The sequence below is a fragment of the Prionailurus bengalensis genome, chromosome E4 (genome assembly GCF_016509475.1).
Source record: "Prionailurus bengalensis isolate Pbe53 chromosome E4, Fcat_Pben_1.1_paternal_pri, whole genome shotgun sequence".
Classification (NCBI taxonomy): Eukaryota; Metazoa; Chordata; class Mammalia; order Carnivora; family Felidae; genus Prionailurus; species Prionailurus bengalensis.
The window spans coordinates 1858040-1884582 of NC_057360.1; the positions used below are offsets into that span (position 1 = coordinate 1858040).

Consider the following 26543-nt stretch of genomic DNA (forward strand, 5'->3'; position numbering starts at 1 on the left):
CAGGCCGTGGGCCCCGCCCCCGACCGCCCCTCGGGGCCGAGCCTGGGCGGGATCAGCGCGGGGGCGCCGGGGGCGGCGGAGCCACAGTCCCAGCGAGCGCGCGCCGGAGCCTGGGGCCTGGAGCCGACGACCGTAAGGGGCGCGGGCTGGGGGCGGACGCGTCGGGGGGTGACTGGGGGCGCGCGCTGGGGGGACGGGTGTCGGGGCGCGGTCCCGGGGGGAAGAGTGGGTGTGGGGGCGCGGTTCCGCGGGGGGCGGGCTCGGGGTGGGGGGGGCAGTGTGACTTACTCTCGCTTCGGGGACCCGCGTCTGCACCCGACGGAGGGCCTGGCGCGCCCATGCCTGCCCCCTCCGTGCCCCCGGGGCTGAAGGGGCGCGGCGGCCCTCCCCCCCCCTCACTCACTCCCCGAGAGTTCTGCTAACAGGGTGCGTCGCGCCCCGCGGTGAAAAGCACGTGTTTGTCTCTGGACCCCTAAACCCTGCTTGGATCTTGAGTTTGGAAGGCGCTTTCTTGCCTTCGCTGTCCGCCGCCCCCGCCCCCGGGGGGAAAGGGGTGCCTACAGCCACCTGAGGGGACCCGGGCCTGGGCCCCAGTTCGCCGTGGGGCCCTGAGTTGCACCCGCCCCTTTCTGAAGCCTAGGCGAGGCGGGATCGTGGGGGCAGCGGCTCTAGCAGTGGTCAGGCCCAGTTTGACTTTTTTCTCCACCTGCTCCCTCTCGCCCCCATCCCCCACCCCATAAGCCTCGGGGTCCGCAAAGCCTGGATGTGCCCTGCGCCCGCGTGGGCAGACACCCCTCCCCCTTTCTAGACTTCCCTCTCCCTGCCCGGGCAGCACCCCGGCTGGGGGGCGGGGAGGCCTGTGCATTCGGGGTCCCTGCTGTCCGTTCAGCGCCTTTGCTCGGATTTGTGAGCTCCGGTGGGAAATTGCTGAGGACACTGGCAAACGCTGTTTCTGTGCCCCTCCGCGGCATCGCCGAGAGCAACCGTTCTCAGGAGGCCTCGGGGGCTCCAGAAAGTAACACTGGCCTCTGCCCCGATGGCTGGAGGTTGTTGCCTGAGCGAGTAGGGGCTGGAGGGCAGAGCCCCACTGGGCCTGGCTTAGTAACAAGTTCTGGGATTGTTCAGCATTTTTCCCAAACGTCCGCACTTGGAGGGCCATGTGAGGACACTCTTGTTTCCCTGAGGAAGCGTGGACTGTGCTCAGGGGCGCCTTCTGCCCTGGGCGGGGGGCTCAGCAGGGAATGTGGACTCACTGGGCTCCCAGGTTTGCTGGGGAGAGGTGGACAATAAAATAAACTTGTAAAATGTAGAGTACGTGTGCCGTCGGGTGTAGAGCCCTGGAAGAGGGAAGGAGGGTGTCCGATGAAAGGGATGCCTCGTCTGAGAGATGGTGGTTGAATGACCCCGAGGAGTTGGGAGTGGCCGGTTGCTGTCGGGGGTGACAGTGCACCAGGCTGAGGGAAGAGCAGGAGCAAAGGCCCCGTGGCAGGAGCAGTCCTGGCATGGATGAGCAAACAGACTCTGTTTGCTGCGTGCGGGCGGGCCTGGCTGCCAGCAGTGTCCTTTGGTGTGAATGACCTCTTGCATAAACTGAACCAGCTTGGGAGCGAGAGGACTCAAACTTCTGAACCTATGCTGCCTCTCCCCGACCCCCCAGTTCCAGGAACGGGAGGAGCTCCACGGCCAGTAACTGCTCAGCAGGGCGGCCGAGGTGAACCTCGACACCGTCTGCTCCGACCCGCGTGGTCCCCTGTGCCTTAGGCACTCTGGCCAGACCGGCTTTGGGGAGCGGGGTGCCTGCCGGAAGTGACCGGATGCCCTTGGGCAGGGGGGCCTTTCGAGAAGGAGCACTGGCCATTGCAGGAAGCAGAGCACCTCCCCCAGGAGTCTCCCGCTCACGTCCGGGCATCAGCTGGAGTTCGCAGGGAGCCCCTGCCGTTGATCCGAGAGCCCAGCTTGCACAGGCTTGGTAATCGCTCACCCGACAGCTTTGACTTCCCTCCCGGGCTCCTGGCCCAGGCCCAGGCCCCACTTCTCCACCCTTGAGCCGATGACACAGAGCTGGGCTTAGGGGAGAAGCGAGGGCCGGGGGCGTCCAGCCAGCTCAGTCCGTAGAGCGTGTGAGTGTTGATCTCGGGGCTGTGAGTTTGAGCCCCAAGTTGGGTGTGGAGGTTACTTACAAATAAAATCTTAAAAATAAATGAACAAGGGAGATCTAAGCATGAGCGGGTTGCCACCGCCGAGGGAGGAGCCCAGAAGATACCCACCCGGGGCTGGGTGTGAAGAAAGAGCAGGTGCGTGTTGGTTTCGGGGGGGGGGGGCCCTGGATCTCATGCTCAAAACCCACCTCTGCAAGGGCCCTAGAGCCCATCACTAGTGATTCGAGGGAACGCAGCGATGTGGACAGAGAACTGGTGTGGAGAGAAGAACGGGGTCATGCACTGGCCGGGCTGAGACGTCCCCTGCCCAGGCCTGGTCCGGGGACGCAGGAGGCCGGGCCAATCTATCTGCAAGGCCCCTCGTGGCTCCAGCGGGTGGTGACTGTGTGGTTAAGTCCAAACTGATCTTCAGGGAAGGAAATTTGTAGGCGGGGTGCGGTCGGTTCAGATGGGCCAGGGTGGGCTTGAAGCCCGTGCCAGGCCCGCTGAGGGCAGCTTCAAGGACAGTGAGGGCTCCGGCCCCAGGGTGCAGGGCAAACCCTGGGACAGAGGGCAGGGACTTCGGATCGACGCAGAAGGGTCACTGCCCAGCCCAGCGGGCCTCCTGGGGACAGCGGGGGACTGCCGGTGGGTGTTCTTGGCCTGGGCCTGGCCCTTTAGGAGCAGATGCTCCCGGGTGCCATGGGGACAAGGTGGGGTGCAGCAGGGAGAAGGCCTCCCCCCGCACAGATCCCCCAGAGCACCCAGCCACCCGCTGCCCTGAGGAGGGAGGAGTGGTTGGTGCTCCAGGAAATCCTCCCTGGCGCCCGGGAGAGGACCTCGCAATCCCATCCCTGCTTACATAACGTAACACAGCTGAGCCAGCCAAGTTCAAACTGGTGTTTTTGCTTTCGCTGAGGTGTGTTTACCTTGCCAAGGGAGGTCCTAGTTCATCGTCCCTTGACTCCTGAAGGCCTGGCCGAGGCCCCTCCCCCTAGCGGGGCTCACAGACCTGAAGTGGCCCCCCCATCGTCCGTGTCCGGCGGTTGGGGACATGGTCCTGCTGCAGCTGAGCCTCCCCCTCTGAGGCCTCACTGGAGGTGCTTGCATTTCGGGAACAAAAGGGCTCTTCTGTCTGAGGAGCTCAGAGATGTTCCAGAAGATTCCATAGGAGGAACAGGCGGTCAGGTCAGGAACAGGGGTTTCTGCTGCCTTTGGGGAGGCCGGGTAAACTGTGTTCAGGGGTCTTCTTGGGGCTTCTGAGCCGGTGGGCTCAAGACAACGGCTTCACCCGAGCTTCGTTTTTGTGAGTCTCTTTAAAGCAGAAGGAACCAGCCCTCACTTGTCGCCGTTAGTGGGTGTTCGAAGAGCCTTCCCTCCCAGGGCTTCTCCCCGCCTCCTCGCAGAAGGCCGTGGTGCCCAGATGGACCGTCCCCGCCAGGGGCCCACGGGCGGCCTTCAGCCGGCTGTGTCCTGCCCCCGGAGCCCGGGAGGGCGCAGGAAACCGGGGGACTTGGCTTTTCCCTAGGGGACGGGCACCCTTGGCCTCACCGAGTGGTCATCCTCCCATGTGTTCCCCTTCTTCTCGGGACTGGACAGACGGGGCCTTCTGGAAAGTAAGAGAAGTGCTTTGGTTCCGGGGCCAGGATCAGTCCGGCCTGTGACCAGCACAGCTCGGGGAAGTCTGAGTCTCTTACCAGGTTTTTGGGGGGTCGGGGGGGCAAACGGATGTACTTTCCGGCTTTCCAGGGTTTTTTTGCCTGTGGGAGGACCTGCTTGCTAGGCCGCCTTGTCCCCGCAGGAGCTGACGGGCCCCGCCACCAGGTGCGGGAGGGTGACCTCGTCCCCCTCACCCGGCTCCGGTCCCCGCCCTCCCACGGAGGCAGGGCTGTTCTGTCCACCAGGATCTTCGATGGAGTTCCAGAAGTCGTTTTTGGCTTCTGCGACTTTTATTCCTTTTTGCTGCCCAGACTTTGCCGCAAGCAAACTAACCCCAGGCCCAGAACATTCCCGGACACCGGACCCCAGGCCCCGGGCCCGAGGGGCCGCCCTACGGGAAGCACAGAGGCCCTTTCGCTGCCGTCCAGACGGGAAGGCGGCTTAGGTTCCTCAGCCAGGCCCCAGCCAGCGGCGCTCTCCGGTTACACAGCCCTGAGGAGGCGTCCTGAGCCCGGAGCACATTGGTCGAGGGCTGGCTGAGCTGGGGGGCGAGGGCGGCAGAGCGAGGGACGGAGATCCGGGGTGCTCGGCCGGGCGCCACCTGGCCCGCCACCTTTATCCTCGGGAATCGGAGTCTTTTCTGTGCTCAGAGACGCCAAGTGCCGAAACCCCAGGGAGCACAGCACTCTTTCCTCGAGGCGGCCGGCGAGCTGTGGTCCGCTCGGGCTCCTTCTCTTGTCACTTAAAACCGATGGAAAGCTGAGCCAGGAGACAGAACAGGGTCTCAAGTGACCCTCCCTGGGCGCGAGCCCCCAAGCCCCTCCTCGCATCGTTCAGCTTCGGGCCTGCGTGGAAGGCTGTGTAGACGAGCCTGGGGAGGGCTCGACTCCAGCCGGCCGAGTCCCCCCAGAGGTGCCGGGGGCCTCTAGCCCAGCCGGGTGGCCTCCCTCCTCCCACCGAGGCCCCTGCGGCAGGTGCTGGGCGCCCCTCGCTTTCTGCCTTCCACCACCCTGGGCTTCGGGGCTCATGTTCCCCGGGTCCCGCCTGCTCTTTCCTCTACAGAGACCACCAAGCTACCTGTCGTGGTCCCAGCAGCACATGTCTCCAGGGAAGGTTCCCTCGGCCTCCGCCCCCTCTCGCCCACCTGTCGCGTTCTCGGGATTTAAGTGCAAAAGTGAATGCCCAGGGCGCCCGGGGGGCTCAGTCGGTTGGGCGTCCGACTTCGGCTCAGGTCATGATCTCATGGCTCGTGGGTTCGAGCCCCGCGTCAGGCTCCGTGCTGACAGCTCGGAGCCCGGAGCCTGCTTCGGATGCTGTGTCTCCTTCTCCCTCTGCCCCTCCCCTGCTGGCACTCTCTCTCTCTCAAAAGTAAATATTAAAAAAAAAAAAAACCCTTTTTTAGCGAGTGCCCATGTGGGGGCACCACACCTTGACCGAGGTAACTCCTTGAATCCCCAGCTCAGCAAGGCCTGGACAAGTGGGGCTACCAGCCTGAAGTCACGTGGCTGGCGAGTGGCAGAAGCACAATTGGAGGCCGGAGGTTGGTGGCTAAACACCGGCCGGCTGACCCCTGGCTCCCTGGACGCCCCTGTAACACCAGCAACACAAGTCCTGTCTGTCTGTCTGTCCACGCAGGCGCAATTGGAGAGTCGGGTTGGGGGGCGAGGGGTCCGCCGGAGCGTCCCCTCCAAGGCAGCTGGATGTCCCTTCACTGCGGCCCAGAGCAGGGCCCCCCCCCCACCAGGAAGCCTGCACCACCCCCACCCCCCAACCCCCCCCTGTTTTTACTTCTCTATTATTCTGCTTTGTGGTTGCCTGCAAACTGCATTTTCCCTTCCCTAGGGGCTTGGCTCTGGGCTGTTCTTTCTCCCAGGGCTTGGCTCCCGGCCTGGAGGAGGTAAACAAGGCCCTGGTCGCGGGCAGGGGTGCAGGGCCCATCCCGCCTCGCCCATCTTGAGTCCCCATCCTCGTCTGGCCACTGGGGTTCTGGGGAAAAGGCTGTGGGGGCACAGGGGGCGCAGTCCGGACGTCCTCTCCCCCTCCTCTCTCTCCTCTTCCCCCCATCCCTCCCCCTCCCCCCCTCCCCAGGCTTTCCCGCTCTGTCTGGGCCAGCTGCCACCAGACCCAACAGCGAGCAGGGATGGCGTCGCAGGGATGGCGTCGGGGAGCCCCTGGGAGCCGTGCGTTGGCGGCAGGAGGGCGGGAGGCTCCCTGCTCCGCCGCCTTGGCAGGCCCGCCCCGGCTCCGAAGGGAAACCATCTGCTTTTTCCTTTCCACTGGATGTTCCTTTGCCTTCCTCCAGAGAGGTGTGGGGAGGGCGGCGCGGGGCCCGGGGAGGCATGCACACCCCTGCGCCCCACTTTCTGTCTGGCTCGCCTCCCCCGTTCTCGCTCTGCCCCGCAGTGTGCCGTCCAGACAGACCTCCCCCAGAAGGAGCCGAGGCCCTCGCTCTCATGTGAGTCTGAGTCACTGGCAGGAAACCCTCAGGAAGCGGGGCAGAGGGCGGAGGCCTCCTGTGCACAGAGCTGGGCCCTCCCGGCCTCTTTTCTCGAAGAAGAGCCCGGGATGCCCGGCCCCCACCCCGGCCCGTACAGGTGCGCTCAGAGCTGGGCTTAGCTGGTCTGAGGGTTCTTGCACCTGCCTGGGTGTGAGGCCGGGGGAGGGGGGGGTCTCTGAGGACAGGCTGGCAGGACTCCCCACTAGTGTTCAGCAAGGTCCAGAGTCTGAGCCTCATCTTCTGGATCCCAAATCCTGATATCTGCAGGCCACCGGGCACCCTGGCTCTCCAGTCTTCCTTCAGGGGGAATTTGCCAGAACACCACCTCCCACCTACTCAGCCTTCTCCCTGCATCCCACGGCCCGTGTCTCAGAATAGCCTAAGAAGTAGATGATATATATAACTCCTCAAGGAGAATTCAGCCATCTTTCTGGGCACGAGCTCTGGAAATTTTCAACATTGTCAGTGAAAAATTTTTTATTTTGATTTATTTTTTGATGTTTATTTATTTTGAGAGAGAGCGCGGGCAGGTGCGGATGTGTGGCCAGGGGAGAGGCAGAGAGAGAGGGAGACAGAGAATCCCAAGCGGCCCCCGCGCCGTCAGCACAGAGGACGCGGGGATCGAACTCATGAACCGCAAGATCGTGACCTGAGCTGAGATGAAGAGTTGAGACGCGCAAGCCACTGAGCCACCCCAGGCGCCCCTCGAAGAATTTTTAAATTCATTCATTCAGCAGAGATTTTCTGAGCATCCAATACGTGCCAGGTGCCGGGGACCAGCGGGGAGCCAGAGAAGACATGGCCTCTACTACCCTCGGGGAGCTTACTTCCGGGGTGCGGTGGGAGGGTGGGGGCGATATTGCCGCAGGACCTTGAACAGATGTGACCGTGACTCGAGCTAGGGGTGGGAGGCGCACAGAGCTGAACTAGGTCACGGGAGGCTGCCGGGAGGAGGGACGCTGGATTTGAAATCTGAAGGATGAGCAGGGGTTCAGGAGCTGAGGGGAGAGGGTGCTCCCCCACCGCAGGAGGGCGAGGAGGGGAGGGGTGGGCGGGTCAGAGAGCACAGGCCCTGAAGGGTTAGCCAGCATCTAGCTGTTGCAGGGACAGCTTGCTGTTGCAAGGACAGCAGGAAGCTGTCCCGGGGGTTACACCAGGGATGTGCAAGGTCAGGTTCGTATCTGCAGAAAGTCACTCTGGCCGCAGGGCATGCTGGGGGCGGGGACAGGGAGGCAGAGCACGTGTGAGGGGACCGGACAGGGCCTTTGCTCTGCTCCAGGGGAGGTGGCCGTGCAGGTGGATTGAGATCGACTTTGGAACTTGCCTATTGATTGGATCCACGGGGGTGGGACGAAGGAGGGGGTTTCAAAGACGACGCCTGGGCTCTTGGCTTGCCATTCGGGGGGTGGGTAGTGCCCGCGACAGCGAGGGAACCCCGAAGGAGACAAATTCAGGGGCACAAGGTCACGGTGTGATCGCAGACGCGCGAGGAGGGAATGTTGAGATGCTCACCAGCAGGGGAGGCGGCAGGGGGCTGCTGGGGTCTTGGTGGGAAACACGTACCTGTCTGTCTGTGCAGGGGTGACAGCGGGAGCCACGTTCGCGGGAAGGGTGGCCCCATTCGGACACAGGTTCTCTGGCGCCCCAGCCAGCTTCGTTGTTGACCCACTGGTTTCCGGAGGCCTGTGGGTTTCCAGATCGTCCTTTTTACCCCCCCCCCCCCCCCCCCCCCCGCCACGGGTCCTTGGCCGCTAGAAAGTCACCCAGCAGGATCCCAGCCACAGCTGCTCAATTGGTCTTGTGTGGAGAGGGCGTCTGACGCACTGTGGAAGTGGGACCGCAGGAAGGCCGTCACCCTTCTGGTCTTTCCCCTTTAAAAAATAAAATTTAAAAAAAAACAACCATAAAATAATCACTCTGCCGAAGGGGCACAGATTCGTTCTGTGACTCAGTCACAGTGCATTTCATCCCCAACTGGTGGACCCTCCGGTTGTGGCCAGTCTTACCCTTCTACAGAGAGAACAGGGAGGCCACATTGTATGTAAACAGAGGTCAATGTTCCGCAGAGAGAGGCCCCCCTCCCTGCCCCCAGAAGCAGCCTGAGGGGCGCCTGGGGGGCTCAGTGGGTGGAGCCTGCAACTCTGGATCCCGGGGTTGTGAGGTCGCCCCACGTTGGTTACTTAAAAATAAAATCTGTAAGAACCAAAAGGACAACTTTGAAGGCTGAGCATTTGTTGTTGAGAGTTTGTCCACAGGGAACTGGATATATTATCTCCCTCTCCCCTGACTTTTTTCAGTTAGTGAGGATGATGTTAAGGTTTATATAATAGAAAACTCAAAGCAGCAGTGGCTTAAACAAGGTAGAAATGTGTTTCCCTGTCACACAAAGGAAGTTTAGGAGTAAGTAGTCCCGCCGTTAGCAGGAACCCATTTTCCGTCATTGTCCTGGTGCTGACCTCTTTCCTCAAGAAAACCTCATGGCCCAAAATGGCTACCAGAGTCCAGGCATCACACCTATGCCCCAGGAAGCGTGAAGGGGGAAGGGCAAAAGGTACGGGCTTCCCAGCCGACTCCAGGCTCTTTCCAGTCTTCCACACACGGGCAGGACCCATGCACCGTTGTGCACGTTGTGCACTGCACAAATCTTAGAGGCTGCCACGCACGTCATCCTCTAGATGTATGTAGATCTTACGTACAAGTGCTTTCTGGCAGATGGCAATGAGGCATCCTATGACAAAAGCAGCAGATTAGGTTAATTTTCTGGCAGCGTTTTGAAGAATGGGGTCTTTTCCTAATTCACACGGAGGTACTGTCTGGGCCACAAGCGGGGCGGAGGGGGGGGCTCCGCCCCAAATACACCTACAGCTCTTTGTCAGCACCTAATCGCTCCCTTAAATCCTCAGCTCGCTGCTAAGCTGCAGGGAGCACCAGGAAATGCAGTGTTTAGCTGAGCTTTGCCAACAACAACAACAACAACAACAACGATTCCCTCGATTCGATTCCATCTCGAGGAAGGAAGGGGCGAATTTAGCCGCCAGGCTCAGCCACCCCGTGTCTCAACCCGCGGGCGCGTTTGCGGAGCGGCCGGGGTTAGGGTGCCGAGTTTTGAGGAACTTGCCCAGGCCCCCGTTTTCCCACACAACCATGCCGTGCTCCCCTCCCCAAGTGCCCGTCCTCGCCTCGCTCCGGAGTCTTGGCTTGTAACTTACAGGAGCGCCATCCGAATGGCAAACCCGATTTCTGAGTTAAAACTCCGGGCTTCCTCATGCAAAAGGAACCGCGTACACAGGAGGCGAGGTAGAGACCCGTCTCGGCCGGTGCAGGTAGAAATGGAAAGAGTGCGCCCCGGAGGTCCCAAGTGTCCACACCTGCGCCGAACCCGGATGTAGATCCTAGAGGCTCCTTGCTTACACGGCGCACTGTCTCTCGGCCTCGTAAATTCCTGTTTGTCCTTCAAACCTCTGCTTCGCTCCCCCCTCGTCCGTGCAGCCTTTGTGGCCGACTTAACCACTGCTGCATTTGCACGCTTCTCCTCGTCTGCGTAGACGGCTGTCATCACTTGTTCGTCTGTCTGCCTGTCCTGCCAGAGCATGAGCTCCGGCGGCACAGGGCTGTGACCCACCTCCTGTGCCTGCAAAGGGCCGGGCTCACGGTCACAGCCACGCGGTGACCGCCGAACCCGCCTGTGGTCCCACGAGCCAGCTTGCGTTTCCCCTCCCGGGGCCCCGATCCGAATCTCTTACCTGAAAAGAACGAGAATCTCTTACCTGAAAAGAACGGTCTGGTGCCTTCCAGACCGCATTCAACTTACAACAGTTGACTTCGGCTTTTAGGACCAAGCCTCAAATGACTCGTACGTACGGTTTTGAAGCTTGTATTTTTGCCCCGAGCCTAACAGAAACACGGCCTTCGGTGAAACTCCGAGGCCGACGTTCCGTTTACCGGCGACAGGAAGCACCTGCCTGGCTTGACCTCCTGCGTTTAGAGCCGTTTACCTTGCGGGAGTCAGGCTCCGAATCCTCAGATCTCGCCGAGTAAAGAGTCAGAACTTTACTGCGGGGGGCCGCAGTCGAGGGCCGGCGTGCAGGCTCGGGAGGCCCGTGACCACGGCCACCCCAGGCTCCCCGCGGCGGTGACCCCGTGCACCCCTGAGTTGTGTCCCGCACCTGCCCGAGCTTGGCTCCTCGGGTGTCTCTGGCCCAGGCGACACACGGGCCTGTGCCCCCTGCACACTGTCATCGCGGTGAGTGCCGGGCCAGGCCCCACCACCAGAGGAAACTCCACGCTGCCGTCCCGTGGCCCTGACAGTGGCCTTCCTTTAGGACCAGTCTGCGGGACGTGCAGTTTTGTGTCTGGCCCGTTCGGTGCGGACCGTTGGGGGCCCCCCCCGCGTGGACGGATGGCGTCGGGGACATTTCTAGGTGTGGGGCTCCCCACCTACAGCTGCTCGGTGTGGCTCACCCTCGGGCTGCGTCTGTGCCTCGGGGCGAATCGCAGAGTCCTCGCGTTTGTGAATGTCCAGTTCTAGTAGATTCCGCCAGTGCTCCAGAGAGGTGGTGGGAAAGTCTGCTGCTAGATGTTGACTTCTAGCTTCTCTCTAGGAGTGACCGCCACTATGGTTCCGACGGTGCCCTCCACGTGCCCTCGCCTCCTTAAAGGGAAAGGTCTCACTTGAGTCTCCTGGTGGCAGGTCTGAGGCCTCCCCAGCCTCCCCGCCTCCCCGCGTCAAGCTGGGGTGATGGCCACACTGTCTGTCATACACAAAAAATCACCAGATTGAACACTCTAAGTGGGCGAATTATATGGCCCGCGAATTATGCCTCGATAGAGCTGTTTTAAAAAAAAACCTGAGGGCTCCTGGGGGGCTCAGTGGGTTAAGGGTCCGCTCAGGGCATGATCTCAGGGGCGTGGAGCCTGCTTTAAAAAAATACAGCTGAGCCGCGTGGCCGAGTTCGGGCCCCCAACACTCGCCGGGCCCAAACCGGGTGCGCCCGGCCCCTGATGGGCACCCTGGGGACAGGCCCCTCCCAGAGACAGCCAGGGGCGGAGCCTCAGGAGCCCAGGATTCCTGGGGATGGGGGCACACACACACACACACACACACACACACACACACACACGAGGGTGGAGAGAAGCTTCCAGAAGCATCGAGCAGAAGGCCCCTTAGAGAAACAAGAGGCCTCAGAAGTGCAGCCCCTGCATCCAGGGCCGCGAGAGGCCACCCTGTGTTGGTGTTTTCCCAATTCGGTGGATGAATTTCACAGCTCTTGTCTTTTTCCTGCTGATTTCTGTTTTTTCCACGTGCTCAGACTCTTCTTTCACAAGTTCCCGCGGTCGGGGGCTGGGTGGGAGGGAGGGTGGGGGTCGGGGTCTCGGCCGGGGGTGGGGGGTGGGGTCTCTGCACTGACGGGCCCTCCTCGCTCCTGCAGGAATCATGTGGCTGGAAATTCTCCTCGCCTCAGTGCTGGCCTTTGTCGTCTACTGGTTTGTTTCCCGGGACAAGGAGGAAACACTGCCACTGGAAGATGGGTGGTGGGGCCCCGGGGCGAGGCCCACGGCCCCAGAGGACGAGAGCATCCGCCCTTTCAAGGTGGAGACTTCAGACGAGGAGATCAAGGTGAGGCCCCTTCCCCAGGCGGGGCTGAGCCCAGGGGAGGGCGGGGACGCCTGGCTGTGTTCCCCGGGAGGCTGGGAGTGGGGTGCCCTCCGCTGTTCTCACACCGGCCAGGGGCAGATCCTACGGAGACATGCCCAGCCCGCCCCATGCCCACCCCGTCCCCCTCTGCCCACCCGCCCCTCTGTTCCTCCCTCCCCTGCCCAGAGCCCAGCAGCACCAGGTGATGGGCAGGGGGTGCCAGCTGGCCCTGGGCGCGGGCATCGCGGGTCACAGACAGCAGCTGCTCTCCCCTCCTCCGCGCCCTCCTGCCACCCTGGGGGTGAGTTTAGCCAGAGAAAGCGAGCGGGTTGTCATCAGGGCCTGGGCGGGGGTCCTGAGTGAGACGCAGGGCCGTGGTGACATCAGACGCTGGGGTCCAGAGAGGCCGCCGCAGGGCCGGCACTGGTGACGCACCTGCTCTCTGACAGCTGTTCGAGGCCCCATTCAGTCCCCGTAGGAGGCAGGACCGTCGTTCCCTCTGCATGTGCAGGAATTGAAGCTTTTTACCCAAGGTGACCGAGGGATGAGCAGGATTTGAACCCAGGTCTGTCAGCCCCAGAGCCCAGCCCCCACCCCGCACGCTGGAGTCAGCTGGGACGTGACCAGGGGGGTGTGCTGCCGTGGGAGCTGGGCCAGGAGGGTGACCCGGACGTCCCCTCCCGTTCTGAGCTCGTCGGAGCACGTGTGCGTGCAGGCGCGGGCTGGGTGCTCGGAGAAGAGAGGGGCCGTCCCTCCAATAGCTCCTAGTCCCGTGGCTGAGAAAGGAAGGTGCACAGAGAAAAGGTAGCTGAGAGATGAACAGGGGGTACGTGCTTTCACAAGTGCCCAAGTCGTGAGATTTCCGAGGAGGAAAAGAGTACAGAGCAGAAACTGGGCTGCGCCCAAGAGAAACCAGGCTGAGGATAACGCCTTTCGTGGGTTCCTAGACTTGGAGTCTAAAACGTCCGGAATCTGGGAGCCCGGGGTGCTATGGAGGACACCGAGGGGGCCCAGGCTGGTCCCCTGGCCTCGCCTGCTAGGCTCGCGCCTTCCGTCTCTCCCGGTCTGTCATTTTATCCCAGCCGAGTTACGGCGTACCGTTCAGTGCTGTGTACCCGCGTCCGCAAACCACAGCCCTGGGACAGATCTGTCTGCCCCCCGGGTTATACAGCCCCCGTGTTGAGAATAGCCTTTACATCTTTAAAATGGCTGAGGACATGACAAGAATAATGTCTCGTGACCCGTGAGAATCACCTGGCCTTCAGACGTCAGTGTCTGCGAACAAAGTTTTACGGGAACACGGCCGTGTGCATTGGTCCGCGCCGTGTCTGTGGCTGCGTCTGCGCTGCGAGGACAGAGTGGGCCAGCTGCAGCTGGAAAGGGCCTAGAACGTTCATAGTGCCTGGCCTCTTACAAAAAAGTGTGCCGCTCCCCGCCAGAGGTCAGCCTAGGTCCGTTAAAGATGCGTGCAGCGGTGATGCGCTTAAAAACAAAGAGGAGATATACGGGTGACGTGGAGGGTGAAGGACACAGCTTCGGGAACAGCTGCGGTCATGGGAAACGAGGTGCCTTCTGGGGAAAGCGGACAACCCCGAGGGCACCTGTGCGGACCCGGGGGACCTCACCCTCCCCGAGGGACTTGGCTTCGCCTCCCCGGTCGCAGTATCTGGCCGTTGCGGGTGTGCTCGCCTTCTGGAAACAAACCTTCTGTGCTCTGCCCCACCCACCCCTCTCTCCCTGGGGTCCTGCGTTTCGCTCCAGGACTTACACCGCAGGATCGACGGGACCCGTTTAACCCCACCTTTGGAGGACAGCCGCTTCCATTATGGCTTCAACTCCAACTACCTGAAGAAGATCCTCTCCTACTGGCGGAATGAATTTGACTGGAGGAAGCAGGTGGAGATGCTCAACAGGTACCCTCACTTCAAGACCAGGATCGAAGGTACGTTCCCCAGACGCCAGCGGGAGAGGGGTGTGTGTCTCAGGAGCGGCCTCGTAGCTGCCGGAGGGGACCCGGACCCGACTTAGGATCCAGTTACTGGTCCTTGGGGTCTGTTTACAGGCTGACCTCACTGGGGCAAAAAGAATGCAGAGTCCCCACAAATCCGGTGCGCTTTAGAGCGAGGCAGGAAGACACGTCAGTAATTTGAAAGCCAGAGATACGCAGAATCTGGTCCGCCGCTCTGTGAGGGTTTGGAGTCCGTGACGCCGTGACTGCTCAAGGGCGCTCAGCCCGGCGGTCAAGGTCCTGAGAACGATTGCCCTCCCTGTCTGCGGCTCGAGACCTGGCGTCCTGCCGCTGTGGGACGCCGCTGTCCCTCGGCATCACCTGGGAGGTCCCTTCCCGCCCAAAACTGTCTTGGCAAGTTGACCTCAAGATCATTTGGGGTGAGGGAATAGTTTCCTGGGTGGAAAAGCATTTTCCCCCAGTTCTGCTGAGAAGTAACTGACGCCCGTCAGCGGGTAAGTGTGAGGCGTGGGGCATGATGGTTTGATTGACATCTGCTGTGAAGTGATCGCCTGGGTGGGGGGAGAGGGGATGTGGGGGGGTCTTCAGCTCACATCCAGCTTCTCCTGCAGAGACGATACAAGGAGAGAACAAACTTCTCTCCCCCTGCTGAGCTCTCAGGACTTACTCTGAACCTCCCTACGTACCCACAGCGGCGCCAGCTCCCATCACCAGGCTGGACGGACGCCCCCCCAGGGCTCACCTCGACCTGGGGTGTGCACCTTCTGACCCCTCCCTCCGGCTCCCCCGCCCCCACCCCTCCTCTGGTCTCTGTTTTCTACGATTTCGGCTTTCGTTTCGTTTTAGATCCCACATATAAATGAGATCACGCGGTATTTGTCTTTTTTCTCTCTCTGGCGTGTTTCACTTAGCTCAGTGCCTTCAAGGTCCACCCATGTTGTCATAAATGGTAAGGCTTCCTTGGGGCGCCTGGGTGGCTCAGTCGGTTGGGCGTCCGACTTCAGCTCAGGTCACGATCTCAGAGTCCGTGGGTTTGAGCCCCGCGTCGGGCTCTGTGCTGACAGCTCGGAGCCTGGAGCCTGTTTCGGATTCTGTGTCTCCCTCTTTCTCTGACCCTCCCCTATTCATGCTCATTCTCTGTCTCAAAAATAAATAAATAAATGTTAAAAAAATTAAAAAAAAAATAAATGGTAAGGCTTCCTCATTTTTTTTTAACTTTATTTATTTATTTTATTTGCTTGAGAGGGAGAGAGAAAATGCCAAGCAGGCTCCATGCTGTCAGCGCAGAGCCTGACTCAGGGCTCGAACTCATGAAACTCAAGGTCAGGACCTGAACCTGAAATCAAGAGTCAGACACTAACTCGCTGAGCCACCCAGGCGCCCCCAAGGCTTCTTCGTTTTTAAAGGCTGAATAGTATTCCATTTATATTTATAGAGAAAGACCACATCTTCGTTATCTGTTCATCTACTGATGGATACTTAGGTGGCTTCCTTGTCTCGCCTACTGTAAATAACGCTACAGTGAACAGGGGTGCATTATCATCATCATCATCATTATTTTTAGAGAGAGAGGGAACCTGTGAGTGAGGGAGAGGGGCACTTTAAAAAAAAAGCTTATTTATTTATTTTGAGAGAGAGCAGGGGTGCCCCTTTTTTGATCATGGCCGTTCGACAGGTGTGAAGTGGTATCTCATTGTGGTTTTAATTTGCATTTCCCTGATGATGAGTGATGGTGAGCATCTTTTCATGTGTCTGTTAGTTGTTGCCTGTCTTCTTTGGAGAAATGTCTATTCAGGTCCTTTGCCCATTGTTTTAATTGAGTTATTTGTTTTTCTACTATTGAGTCGTTAGGAGTTCTTTATGTATAGTAGATACTAATCCCTTATCAAATGTATGGTCTGCAATTAGTTTCTCCCGTTCCCCAGATGGTCTTTTCGCTTTGTTGATGGTTTTCTTTGCTGTGCAGAAGCCTTTTAATTGGATGTAGCCTCCAAGAAACTGTCATCAAGACCCACGTCAGAGAGCTCTGTGTCTGTTTCCTTCTGGAAGTTTCATGGTTTCAGGTCTTACATTTAAGTCTTTGATCCATTTTCAATTTCATCTTTGTGAGTGGTGTGAGGTAGGGGTCCAGTCTCATTATTTTCCATGTGACCATCCAATTATCTCAGCGCCATTTACTGAAGAGACCATCTCCTCTCCATCGGGTGTTCTTGGCTCCCTTGTCAAAGCTTAGTTGACTGCATATGCCCAGGTTTCTTGTGATTCTGTTCCATTCATCTGTTGGAAACACTTATTTTAACCCCAGAACGATTGATTGATTAATTGATTGATTGATTTAGAATGCTTATTTACTTATGTTGAGAGAAGGAGAGAGCAAGCAGGGGAGGGCCAGAGAGAGAAGAAGAGAGAGAATCCCAAGCAGGCTCCACACTCAGTGGGGAGCCTGACGTGGAGCTCTAACCCATGAACCGTGAGATCACGACCTGAGCCAAAATCAAGAGTCAGACACTCAGCTGACTGAGCCCCCCAGGCGCTCCTTGGAACAATTTCAAATTTACAGAAAAATAGTGAGGACGGTACGGGAAGTTCCCCTGTACCCACTCCCAGTTTCCCCTTACCGCTAACCTTAGTCTGGTACATTTGCTACAAGGAATGAACCAGTACTGATATGTTAGTACTTCCACTAAAGTCCATACTTTATTCAGATTCCCTTAGTGTTAAAAACATCTTTACTTTTTTTTTTTTTTTTAATTTTTTTTTCAACGTTTATTTATTTTTGGGACAGAGAGAGACAGAGCATGAACGGGGGAGGGGCAGAGAGAGAGGGAGACACAGAATCGGAAACAGGCTCCAGGCTCTGAGCGGTCAGCCCAGAGCCCGACGCGGGGCTCGAACTCGTGGACCGCGAGATCGTGACCTGGCTGAAGTCGGACGCTTAACCGACTGCGCCACCCAGGCGCCCCAAAAACATCTTTACTTTTTAAAAAAATTTTTATGTTAATTTATTTTGGGGGATGGGGGTGGGGCAGAGAGAGAGGGAGACACAGAATCCCAAGCGGGCTCCAGGCTCTGGGCTGTCAGCACAGAGCCCGGCGCGGGGCTCGAACTCACAGACCACGAGATCATAACCTGAGCCGAAGTTGGATGCTCAACCGACTGAGCCACCCAGGTGCCTCAAAAACATCTTTATTTTTAAAATTCTATGGTTGTGGGGCACCTGGGTGGCTCAGTCGGTTGGGCGTCCAGCTTCGGCTCAGGTCATGATCTCACGGTCCGTGGGTTCGAGCCCCGCGCCGGGCTCTGTGCTGACAGCTCGGAGCCTGGAGCCCGCTTGGGATTCTGTGTCTCCCTCTCTCTCTGCCCCTCCCCGCTCATGCTCTGTCCCTCTGTCTCTCAAAAATAAATAAACATTAAAAAATAATAATAATAAAATAAAGACTGAACAATACAGTGTCCACAGACAATGGGATATGGCTCAGATTTCCTCAGTCTTCACCTAATGTTGTATTTCTTTCCTGGAACCCCATCCCGGACACCCCATTATGCTTTGTTTCCATGTCTCCCTAGGCTCCTCTGGGCTGTGACAGTGCAGACTTTTTACAAAAGGCTCACAGATCCTAACTTGCCTTGAGCAAAAATAGAACCCTACGTACATTCTATTTTGGAACGTGGTTTTCCACTTGACAACATATCCCGGGGTCCTTCCGCGTTGCTGAATGCACTCCTATTCGGGGGCGCCTGGGTGGCTCAGTCGGCTAAGCGGCCGACTTCGGCTCAGGTCATGATCTCGCGGTCCGTGAGTTCGAGCCCCGCGTCGCGTCGGGCTCTGTGCTGACAGCTCAGAGCCTGGAGCCTGTTTCAGATTCTGTGTCTCCCTCTCTCTCTGACCCTCCCCGTTCATGCTCTGTCTCTCTCTGTCTCAAAAATAAATAAACGTTAAAAAAAAAATTTTTTTTTTAAAGAAAAAAAAAAAGAATGGACTCCTATTCATAGGAGACCTTACCTCCTTTGGAACACACTGCACGGAGTGCAGTTATTTCGAATTCAGATTGTCACCTTTTCATCTGAGTGTAAAGTTAGGGAACACCCACTCATTCGCGCCCGTGCTGGTGTGCGCACGGCGGTCCTTGGAAGCTGTCCCCCGGGAGGGGACTGGTGGCTGGGGGAAGGGCCGAGGCCAAGGCTGACTGTTCACTGTTCCCCTGTATCCTTTTTGAATTTTAAATATTTGAGTTTTATTTTATTGCTTTTTATGTTTATTTTAGTTTTGAGAGAGACAGAGCACGAGCAGGGGAGGGACAAAGAGAGAGGGAGACCCAGAATCCGAAGCAGGCTCCAGGCTCCGAGCTGTCAGCACAGAGCCGGACGTGGGGCTCAAGCCCACAGACCGCAAGATCATGACCTGAGCCGAAGTCGGACGCTTAACTGACTGAGCGGCCCCAGCGCCCCTAAATGTTTGAATTTTAAAAGCAAAGGGGTGCCTGGGCGGCTCAGTGGGTTGAGTGTTCAACTCTAGGTCACGATCTCACAGTTTGTGGGTTCGAGCCCTGAGTCGGGTTCTGTGCTGACGACACAGAGCCTGCTTGGGATTCTCTCTCTCCCTCTCCCTGTCTCTCCCCTGCTCACACGTGCTATCTCTCAAAAATAAATAAATGAACTTTAAAAAAAAAAATGAAGACAGACGTTAAAAATCAAAGAGGAAGCCCTCCCTGTTTCCCGGCAGGTCTATGGAGCCCCAGGCACCCCAGACCCAGGCTACGGGCTCAGAACCCGGGAGCAGAGCTGGGCCCGGGCCTGGCAGGTGGCGAGGGGCCTGGAGGGGGGTGTCCTGGCCCAGCGCCCGCCGGGACAGAGGCTGGAGGCGAAGGGACAAGGCCCTGAACCTCAGCCTCCCTGTGATCAGCAATGCCGTTGTCTCTGGAGGCCCTGCCTCACCCCCCGAGGGAGGCCCAGGCCTCCTTGCAGAACAGGGAAGCCGGCACAGAGGCTGGAGCCCGGGGGTAGGGGCAGAGAGGACCCCAGAAAGTTCGGGGCGTGAGGGTCGAGGACGGCAGGCAATGGAGAGGAGGGAGGCCCTCTGAGACCACCCGGGCCGGGGAGCCAGGGGAAGACTCTCGAAGGCTCTCTGGGCCCGGGCCAGGCCACCAGCGCGGGGACGAGGCTGACGGCACCTGGGTGCAGCCACCGCAGGCCGCTGTCCGGACGACTCAGGGCCGGGAGTCACCCCACCTTGTGGCGCTTACTGTGTTTCTGTGCTGTGACGTCCTGGGGAACCCCGAGGTGGTCCCGGTGTCAGGCAGTTTCCGGGAAGGGAACAGCCCTTTAATAGCTCTCGCCTCTGGGTTTTTGAACATCCAGGCACCCCTTAACTTTTTTTTTTAAGTTCATTTATTCATCTTAAGAAAGAGTGTGAGCAGGAGAGAGGCAGAGAGAGGGAGACACATAGAGATGACTTACAAAAATAAAATCTTGGGGCGTCTGGGTGGCTCAGTCGGTTAAGCATCCGACTTCAGCTCAGGTCATGATCTCGCAGTCCGTGAGTCCGAGCCCCGCGTCAGGCTCTGTGCTGACAGCTAGGAGCCTGGAACCGGGTTCAGATTCTGTGTCTCCCTCCCTCCCTGCCCCTCCCAGGCTCGCACGCTGTCTCTGCCTCTCGAAAATAAATAAACTTTAAAAAATAAAGACAGACAGTATCTCCGATGCCCGCCGACCTGACTGTGCTCGTCTCCCCAGGGCTGGACATCCACTTCGTCCATGTGAAGCCGCCCCAGCTGCCGCCCGGCCGCACCCCCAAGCCCCTGCTCGTGGTACACGGCTGGCCTGGCTCCTTCTACGAGTTTTATAAGATCATCCCCCTCCTGACTGACCCCGCGAACCACGGCCTGAGCGAGGAGCACGTGTTCGAAGTCATCTGCCCTTCCATTCCTGGCTACGCCTTCTCGGAGGCAGCCTCCAAAAAGGGTACAGGGGCTGCGGGGGGCGGTGTGGACCAGGCCTGCCCGCCAGGCGGGGAGCCAGCACACCCTCTCAGGCTCTGAGGCGGGCGAAGGGCGGTGGTGACCGACGCTGGCCCTGGGGCCCCGACTCCCGTGCCCTCGGGAACTCCCCGCATCTGGGCCCCGGGTTGTCCCGGGCCGGCGAAGCTGACCGAGCCCCACAGGAGCACACTGGTGGCTGGCCTGAGCCCATCGCGCCCTCGCTGCTTGGCTGTCCCCTCGCTGTCCCTCCCTGCCACGCGGACGCCAGGCTCGCTCCCCGCGGGGCACTGGCCGCGGCCTCGCCACCACCGTTGGGGCCCGGGACGCCTCCTCCCCTCCTGTGAGCTGCTGTCACCCCAGCGGGGGGGCGAGAGGGGTGTGAGGAATTTCACAGGAGCCCAAGAGGACCCCACGAGTGACTTCCTGTGACTCTGTTCTCCTTCCCTCCCAACCAGGCTTGAATTCAGTGGCCACCGCCAGGATCTTTTACAAACTGATGCTGCGGCTGGGCTTCCAGGAGTTCTACATTCAGGGCGGGGACTGGGGGGCCCTGATCTGCACCCACATGGCCCAGATGGTGCCCAGGTGAGTGTGCGTGTGCACAGCCCCCGCGAGGTCGCCGTGTGCGCGGGGACGGCGGGATCTGCCTGCGGGGGGCCACCGGGCGGGGTGTCTGTGGGCCCAGGGGGAGAGCACGGAGGGTCCCCTGTCACCCAGCCGCGCCCGGAGCTCTTTGGTGTGGATCCTCTCCGTTCGGTATCACACGGGGTTGGTGACGCTGGGCCCGGTGCCCAGGCAGAGAGGGACAGATAGAGGAGGGGAACGTCAGAGTGGACCCTTCTGGCGGCCTGAGCCCTGGGAGAAGCCAGAACTTTCTGGAAACTCTGGATTTCCCCCCACCCCCACGCCTCCCTCCTCCTGCCGGCCTCCCCCCACCCTTGCCCTGTCCCTGGCCCTGACGCCAGCCTCACCGGGGCCCGCTCTCTGCCCTCACAGCCATGTGAAAGGCCTGCACTTGAACATGGCTTTCATTTTAAATGGCCGCATCCTGACCCTCTTCCTGGCTCGGCATTGCCCGAGGCTCTTCGGTTTCACCCAGAGGGATATGGAGCTGATGTTGCCCTTCAAGGAGAAGATTTTCTACAGACCGCTGCGGGAGAGCGGCTACATGCACATCCAGAGCACCAAGCCCGACACCGTGGGTGAGCCCGCGCTCGGGACACGGCGGCCAGGGCGGGGGTCACGCCCCTTCCATCCAGCCGGGCGCTGTGGGGGGGGCGGGGGGGGGGGGCTCACCCGCCCCAGAAGCCGCGCTCCAGGGATGCACACCTCCTGGGAGGGACCTGAGCTCTTTCTTAGGCTGCGTGTCTCCGCTGAGGTCAGTTGAGGTCAGTTGTCCCAGACGACAGCTTGAGCTGATGCCGCGTGCACTGGCTTTGACCCCTGACCCCCGGACTCTATGAGCCTGAATGGAGCAGGAAGCCTGGGGGCCCGGCAGCCCCAGGACCGTGGGGGGTGGAGGGGGTCGTGTCCATTTGTAACGGATCCCCTATTTTGGACGTTTAGGCTGCTTCTTACTTTTCACTGATCAGAGCGTATAAACCAAAAGCCCCACCTTTTCTTTTTAAATGTTTATTTACCGTGAGAGTGAGCAGGGGAAGGGCAGATAGAGGGGGAGACAGATTCCTAAGCAGGCTCTGCACCATCAGCACACAGCCTGATGTGGGGCTTGAACTCGCAAACCAGGAGATCACGACCTGAGAAGTCAAGTCGGACGCTTAACCGACTGAGCCACCCAGGTGCCCCAACCCCACCTTTTTTTTTTTTTTTTTTTTAGTTAGTTTATTCATTTATTTTAATGTTTATTTTTGAGAGGGGAGGGGCAGAGAGTGAAAGAGGGAGAGAGAGCGAATCCCAAGCCGGCTCCACGGTGCTCGCACAGAGCCTGAGGCGGGGCTCAAACTCATAAACCCTGAGATCATGACCCGGGCTAAGATCAAGAGTCTGACGCTTGACCAGCTGAGCCACCCAGGCGCCCCGGGTCTATTTATGTATGCAACTAATCTCTACACCCAAAAGGGGCTCCAGCTCACGACCCTGAAATCCAGAGTCGCACGCTCCACCAAATGAGCCAACCGGGTGCCCCCGAGACCCCACCTTTTAAAAAACAGCATTCATACAGATCTTGCTTGTGGACCTCCCCGAACACAGGACGCTGCCCGCGTAGTGGGTGGGCTCCCAGGAAGCCGTGAGGGTGTCCCCCTTTGACTCAGATCAGGATTCCAAAGCCAAGGGTTAAGTAGACGGGGTGCAGAGCACCCCAAGAGTTAGGGCAGAGCCGTGCTCCGACCTGGGCGCCGCCCTGTGGGGCCCGCAGCACCCCGTGTCCTGATGGCCAGCTCGCGGGTCCCAGGCCTGTGTTGTCACTCCCCGCCTCTCCCCTTGCCAGGCTGCGCTCTGAACGACTCTCCCGCGGGCCTGGCTGCCTACATCCTGGAGAAGTTTTCGACCTGGACCGATTCTGAGTTCCAAGAGCTGGAGGACGGGGGCCTGGAGAGGTGAGCCCCCCACCCCCGCCCCGCCAGCCATGGGCCCGCGTCCCGGCAGCCAACATCCCTCCGGCCGACGGCCAGCACCTTCCACTCACTACCGGATGCTCCTCAGACCCTCACCTCAGGTCCTCCGGATGAGGAAGCGGACAGAGGTCTGGCGACTGGCTCCGGGCCTCGCCGCGGAGGGGTCAAGACCAGGGTCGAGCCCTTGAGAATGTCTATGCTCCATTTGCTAAATAGCACCCCCGTCCCCCGGCATCAGGGGGTCCAGAGGGCAGCGATCACCCAGGGTCCCCCTGCTCTGAACCCAGGAGAGCCTGGCATCATGGCCACCTGACCGTGTGCCCCGGGGAAGGCAACCCTGGACGCTGCCTCAGAAAGACTGGGGAAGCTTCAGAGGCTGCAGCCTCTGCTACCCGGCCAGCCCTGACCCGGCTTCTGCAGCATCCGTCCCTGTCTTCGTTACTTCGGGGGCACGCAGAGCGCCAGAGTCCGTGCCGGTGGGGGAGCAGCGGGAGAGGGGGCTGGCTCCCTCCTCGGGCGCGGGGACCGTGTCTAGGCCATGCCGGGCACGCAGTCGACAAATCTGTAGTGGACGGATGAGCTCTGAGAGACCGTCCAGAGAAAGGAGGCTTTGCCTTGTCTGAGGGGCGGGGCGGAAATGACTGGGAGAATCTACTGGATTTGGGCTTTGAGGGACAAGTAGGAGTTTGCCGGCGGACAGGGTGGAAGAAGGGAATTTAGGCGAAGAGAAAACACCAGGTGCTCCTGGAAAGGCTGGCTCGGCGGAGGCCTCGGGCAGGGACGCAGGGGCTGGGCCATGAACCCATGCACAGCCCTCACCCTGGGGTCTGTTCCCTACCCCACATTGGAGAGGACCCCAGGGGGATGGGCCTCCACCAGGAGCTCTTAGGCAGGGCTGGCCTGTTCCTTGCCCAACAGTACCTGCAGCCAGGTGAGGGGCCCCACCAGACCGCCACCCCCCCCCCCCCAGGCTGACCACCCACTGTAGCTGCCGCCTGGCCCCCGGGGGCACCAGAGCCTGGAGCAGGGGGCAGGCGCCATCAGCTCTGTGTTCTAGAAAGATCACTGCGGTAGGCCGGAGACGGGTGTGGTGATAGTTTCCAAGCTGGGACCGAGGGAATACGGGAGCCCTTAGCCACCTCGCTGAAAGCCCAGTTCACAGGGTTTGAGAGTTGATTCTAACCATACGGTTCCCATCGACCGCTCTCCATTTGGAGGTTCCCTCGTCTCTGTTCCCGCTCCGGGCCGCTGTTGCTGGAGACTAAGAATGTGGAAATGAAGATGCCTGATGAACGTGTTCATCATTCTGGAGAAGCCTCTTTTCTCCCAAATCCTTCGTATTTTCATATTAATGTTAATGCTCTCCCTTCCCCCGTCACTGTCTCAAGCTGCACCGGTGGGGAGCCGGGCAGGGGTGAATCGAACGTTCCTTAAAACGTGGTGCCGAGGATAAAAACATACTTGGCCGACCGCCTCCAAAGAGCCGACACAAACAAGTAAATTCGGCAGATTGGCTTCGGTTCAACTAAGGTCACTTCCCTGGAGGCAGAGAGCTGGGCAGGCGCAGTGACACTGCGGGGCCTCCCCCTTGGAGGGGGACAGCCAGGGCGTCGTGGGGTTGGTGTGAGGGAGGTGGCAGGGGAGGCAGAGGAGGGGTGCCTCAAAGTGTGCGCGTGCGCGTGTGTCCGAGAGGGGCTGGGCACAGAGCACACTTCTGTCCCGGACGTGCTGGGTGCCGGGTGCCCACTGGGGAACGGGACTGACATCTGAGCCTGGGGAGGGGTCCAATGGGGGGAAATGACCCTCTCTGTGCTTAGGGAAATTAGCGGTTGGCATCAGGGCAGGTGGGGCAGCATCGGGGGGTGCTGGGGGGACCCTTGGCTTACTGGCTGCGGGAGGGGGACAGAGGAAGGTCTGGGAAGACAGAACGTAGCGAAAAGGGGGAGTGTGGATGGAGAGTTGCAGCCTGGGGGGGGGGGGTGCCGAGGCATGGGGGAGGGCGGGGGCGGGGCGGGGCGGGGAGGGGAGGCAGAAGGCAGGCCTGGGTGGCATCGGACGGCAGACCGTGGGCAGGGGAGGGAGACTTGGCGGCAGATGGAGGGATCGGGCCCCCCGACAAGGAGGCTTAGATCTCCTAAGCCCCCAGGACTGGAATGGAGCAGGGAAGGCCCGAGGGGAGCTCTGTGCGGACTTGGGTTCCCTCAGGAAGGCTGGCGGGGTGGGGGCTGTGGGTGGCACGTGGCCATCGGGACGCACCGAGGGTCGGGACCCGTCCCCAGAGCTGGAGTCCCCTGGGGTCTGCGGACCAGCAGGTGGGTCTGGGTGGCCGAGGGCACTGGCAGGGCGTTGTGGGAATGAGAGGGGACAGGGTGGGAAGCTGGCGGGTCTGTGCGCAGTGGATGTGGGGTTTCTAGGGTCAAGAGGACCAAATGGCTCTTTCCTCCCCAAGGGTGGAGCCCCGCAGCCTGGGTGGGGTCCCCCTGCTCAGCAGTCCCAGCCTGAGTATGTGTGTGTTGGGAGGTGGGGGGGGGTCTGCACAGGGCCTCACGACTCCTAGGGTGACTCACTTGGCGGGAAGCTTGTGGGTAATGCCAGGCGCGTCCAGGGGCTCCAAACGCTGCCTGGAAACCCCGTCCTGCCCAGGCCCTGGCAGGGGCGAGCCCACCTGGGGATGGTCCACGAGGGCCAGAGGTGGGCAGCCACCTCCGGGCACCCGGTGGTGACCAGCCCAAAGCCCCTGGTTCGGTTGTCCTCACCTGGTGTTTCCTGCCCAGGTGGGACCGCTCTGGGGGTGGTCAGGGGTGCGGGTGGCCGTGAGGGCCAGCGGAACTTGCCTCATGCACGGTCCGCATGCCGCGTCACCTGCGGTCACGGTGGCTAGTGACCCTGGGCGGAGCCTGCCTGTGCCCCGGTCGCAGTGAGGTCTGAGGGGGGAAAGCAGGCAGGCCCGGAGGCCGCCCTCTGGTGCACCCGGGGCTCAGCGGCCGTCTGGTTCTGCTTCCGCAGAAAGTTCTCCCTGGACGACCTGCTGACCAACGTCATGCTCTACTGGACAACTGGCACCATCACCTCCTCCCAGCGCTTCTACAAGGAGAACAGGGGGCAGCTCTTCAAGCAGGATCGGTAAGCCTGGCCCAGCCCAGAGGCCTCCAGGGCAGGGAGCCACAAGACAAGCCGGCCTTGAACCCAAGGGGAGATGCCCAGCATGAGAACGAATTTGTGGGCAGGCTGGAGGTGCTGGGAGAAATCTCGCACGTCTAGAGTTAGCTCAGGAAGGGAACGCGGGGCCAGCCCGCTGTGCCACCCCTGCTTCCGGGGCCCCTTGGAACCTCACACGGAGACCCTCAGGTGGCAGCGGAGGGACAGGGGACACCCGTCCCACCTGGCCCTGTTTCCCAGCCCGGCCAGCCCTTCCAGAAAGGCCCTGGGTGGGTTGGAGTTGAGGGCGCGGTCACAACCCTGGCGCTGACCTCCTGTCCCCTCCGCCCCGTCCCTGAGCCCCCGCTGTGGGGACAGAAGGGGACCAGGATGCGACGTCGCCTCTCAGGGGATCTCTGTCCCTTCCAGGGTCAAGGTGTCGGTGCCCACCGGCCTGGCCGCCTTCCCGTGTGAGCTGATGCACGTACCGGAGAGGTGGGTGAAGGGCAAGTACCCGAGGCTCGTGTCGTACTCCTACATGCCCCGCGGGGGCCACTTTGCCGCCCTCGAGGAGCCGGAGCTGCTGGCCCGGGACATCCGCAAGTTCGTGGGGCTGCTCGAGCTGCCCTGATGCCGCGGGGGTGGCCCCCGGGGCCGAGTCTCCCTCCCGCCAGCCGCCGCCTCCCAGTGCGGCCCCCCACCCCTTCCCTGCCCCACCCCCCGTCTTCTCCTGGCAAAGGTGTATTCCCCCCTGCCCCCTCCCCTGCCCGTCCTGAGCCCCGCGCGCGCTGCACGCACCCTCCCACATGCAGGTGGATGCCGATAAATGATTTTAGTCCTCAGAGCGGCTGGAACCAGGTGACCTCTGCTTGTCCTGGCCCCACATGGGGTCCCCTCCCAGGAGAGCTGGCAGGCGTACGGTCTGGGCTGGGGAAAGAGCCCCCACTCGACCC

At 60.3% G+C, this 26543-nt stretch overlaps 1 protein-coding gene across 3 annotated transcripts; it reads left to right on the top strand.

The window, feature by feature from the left end:
* On the top strand, nt 1–26432 carry EPHX1 (epoxide hydrolase 1). Of its 3 annotated transcripts, none has more exons than XM_043568640.1 (9): nt 1–132; nt 11724–11911; nt 13691–13871; nt 19632–19859; nt 20332–20461; nt 20873–21078; nt 22326–22434; nt 25459–25575; nt 26020–26432. In XM_043568640.1, exons 2-9 carry the CDS (start codon nt 11729–11731, stop codon nt 26219–26221), a joined length of 1356 nt encoding a protein of 451 aa, XP_043424575.1. In that variant the 5' UTR covers nt 1–132; nt 11724–11728; the 3' UTR covers nt 26222–26432. The 3 variants fall into 3 exon arrangements, with proteins under 3 accessions (XP_043424575.1, XP_043424577.1, XP_043424576.1); XM_043568642.1 differs by lacking the exon at nt 1–132 and adding an exon at nt 1710–1969; XM_043568641.1 differs by lacking the exon at nt 1–132 and adding an exon at nt 6084–6252.
* Nucleotides 26433–26543: the final 111 nt, after the last annotated feature.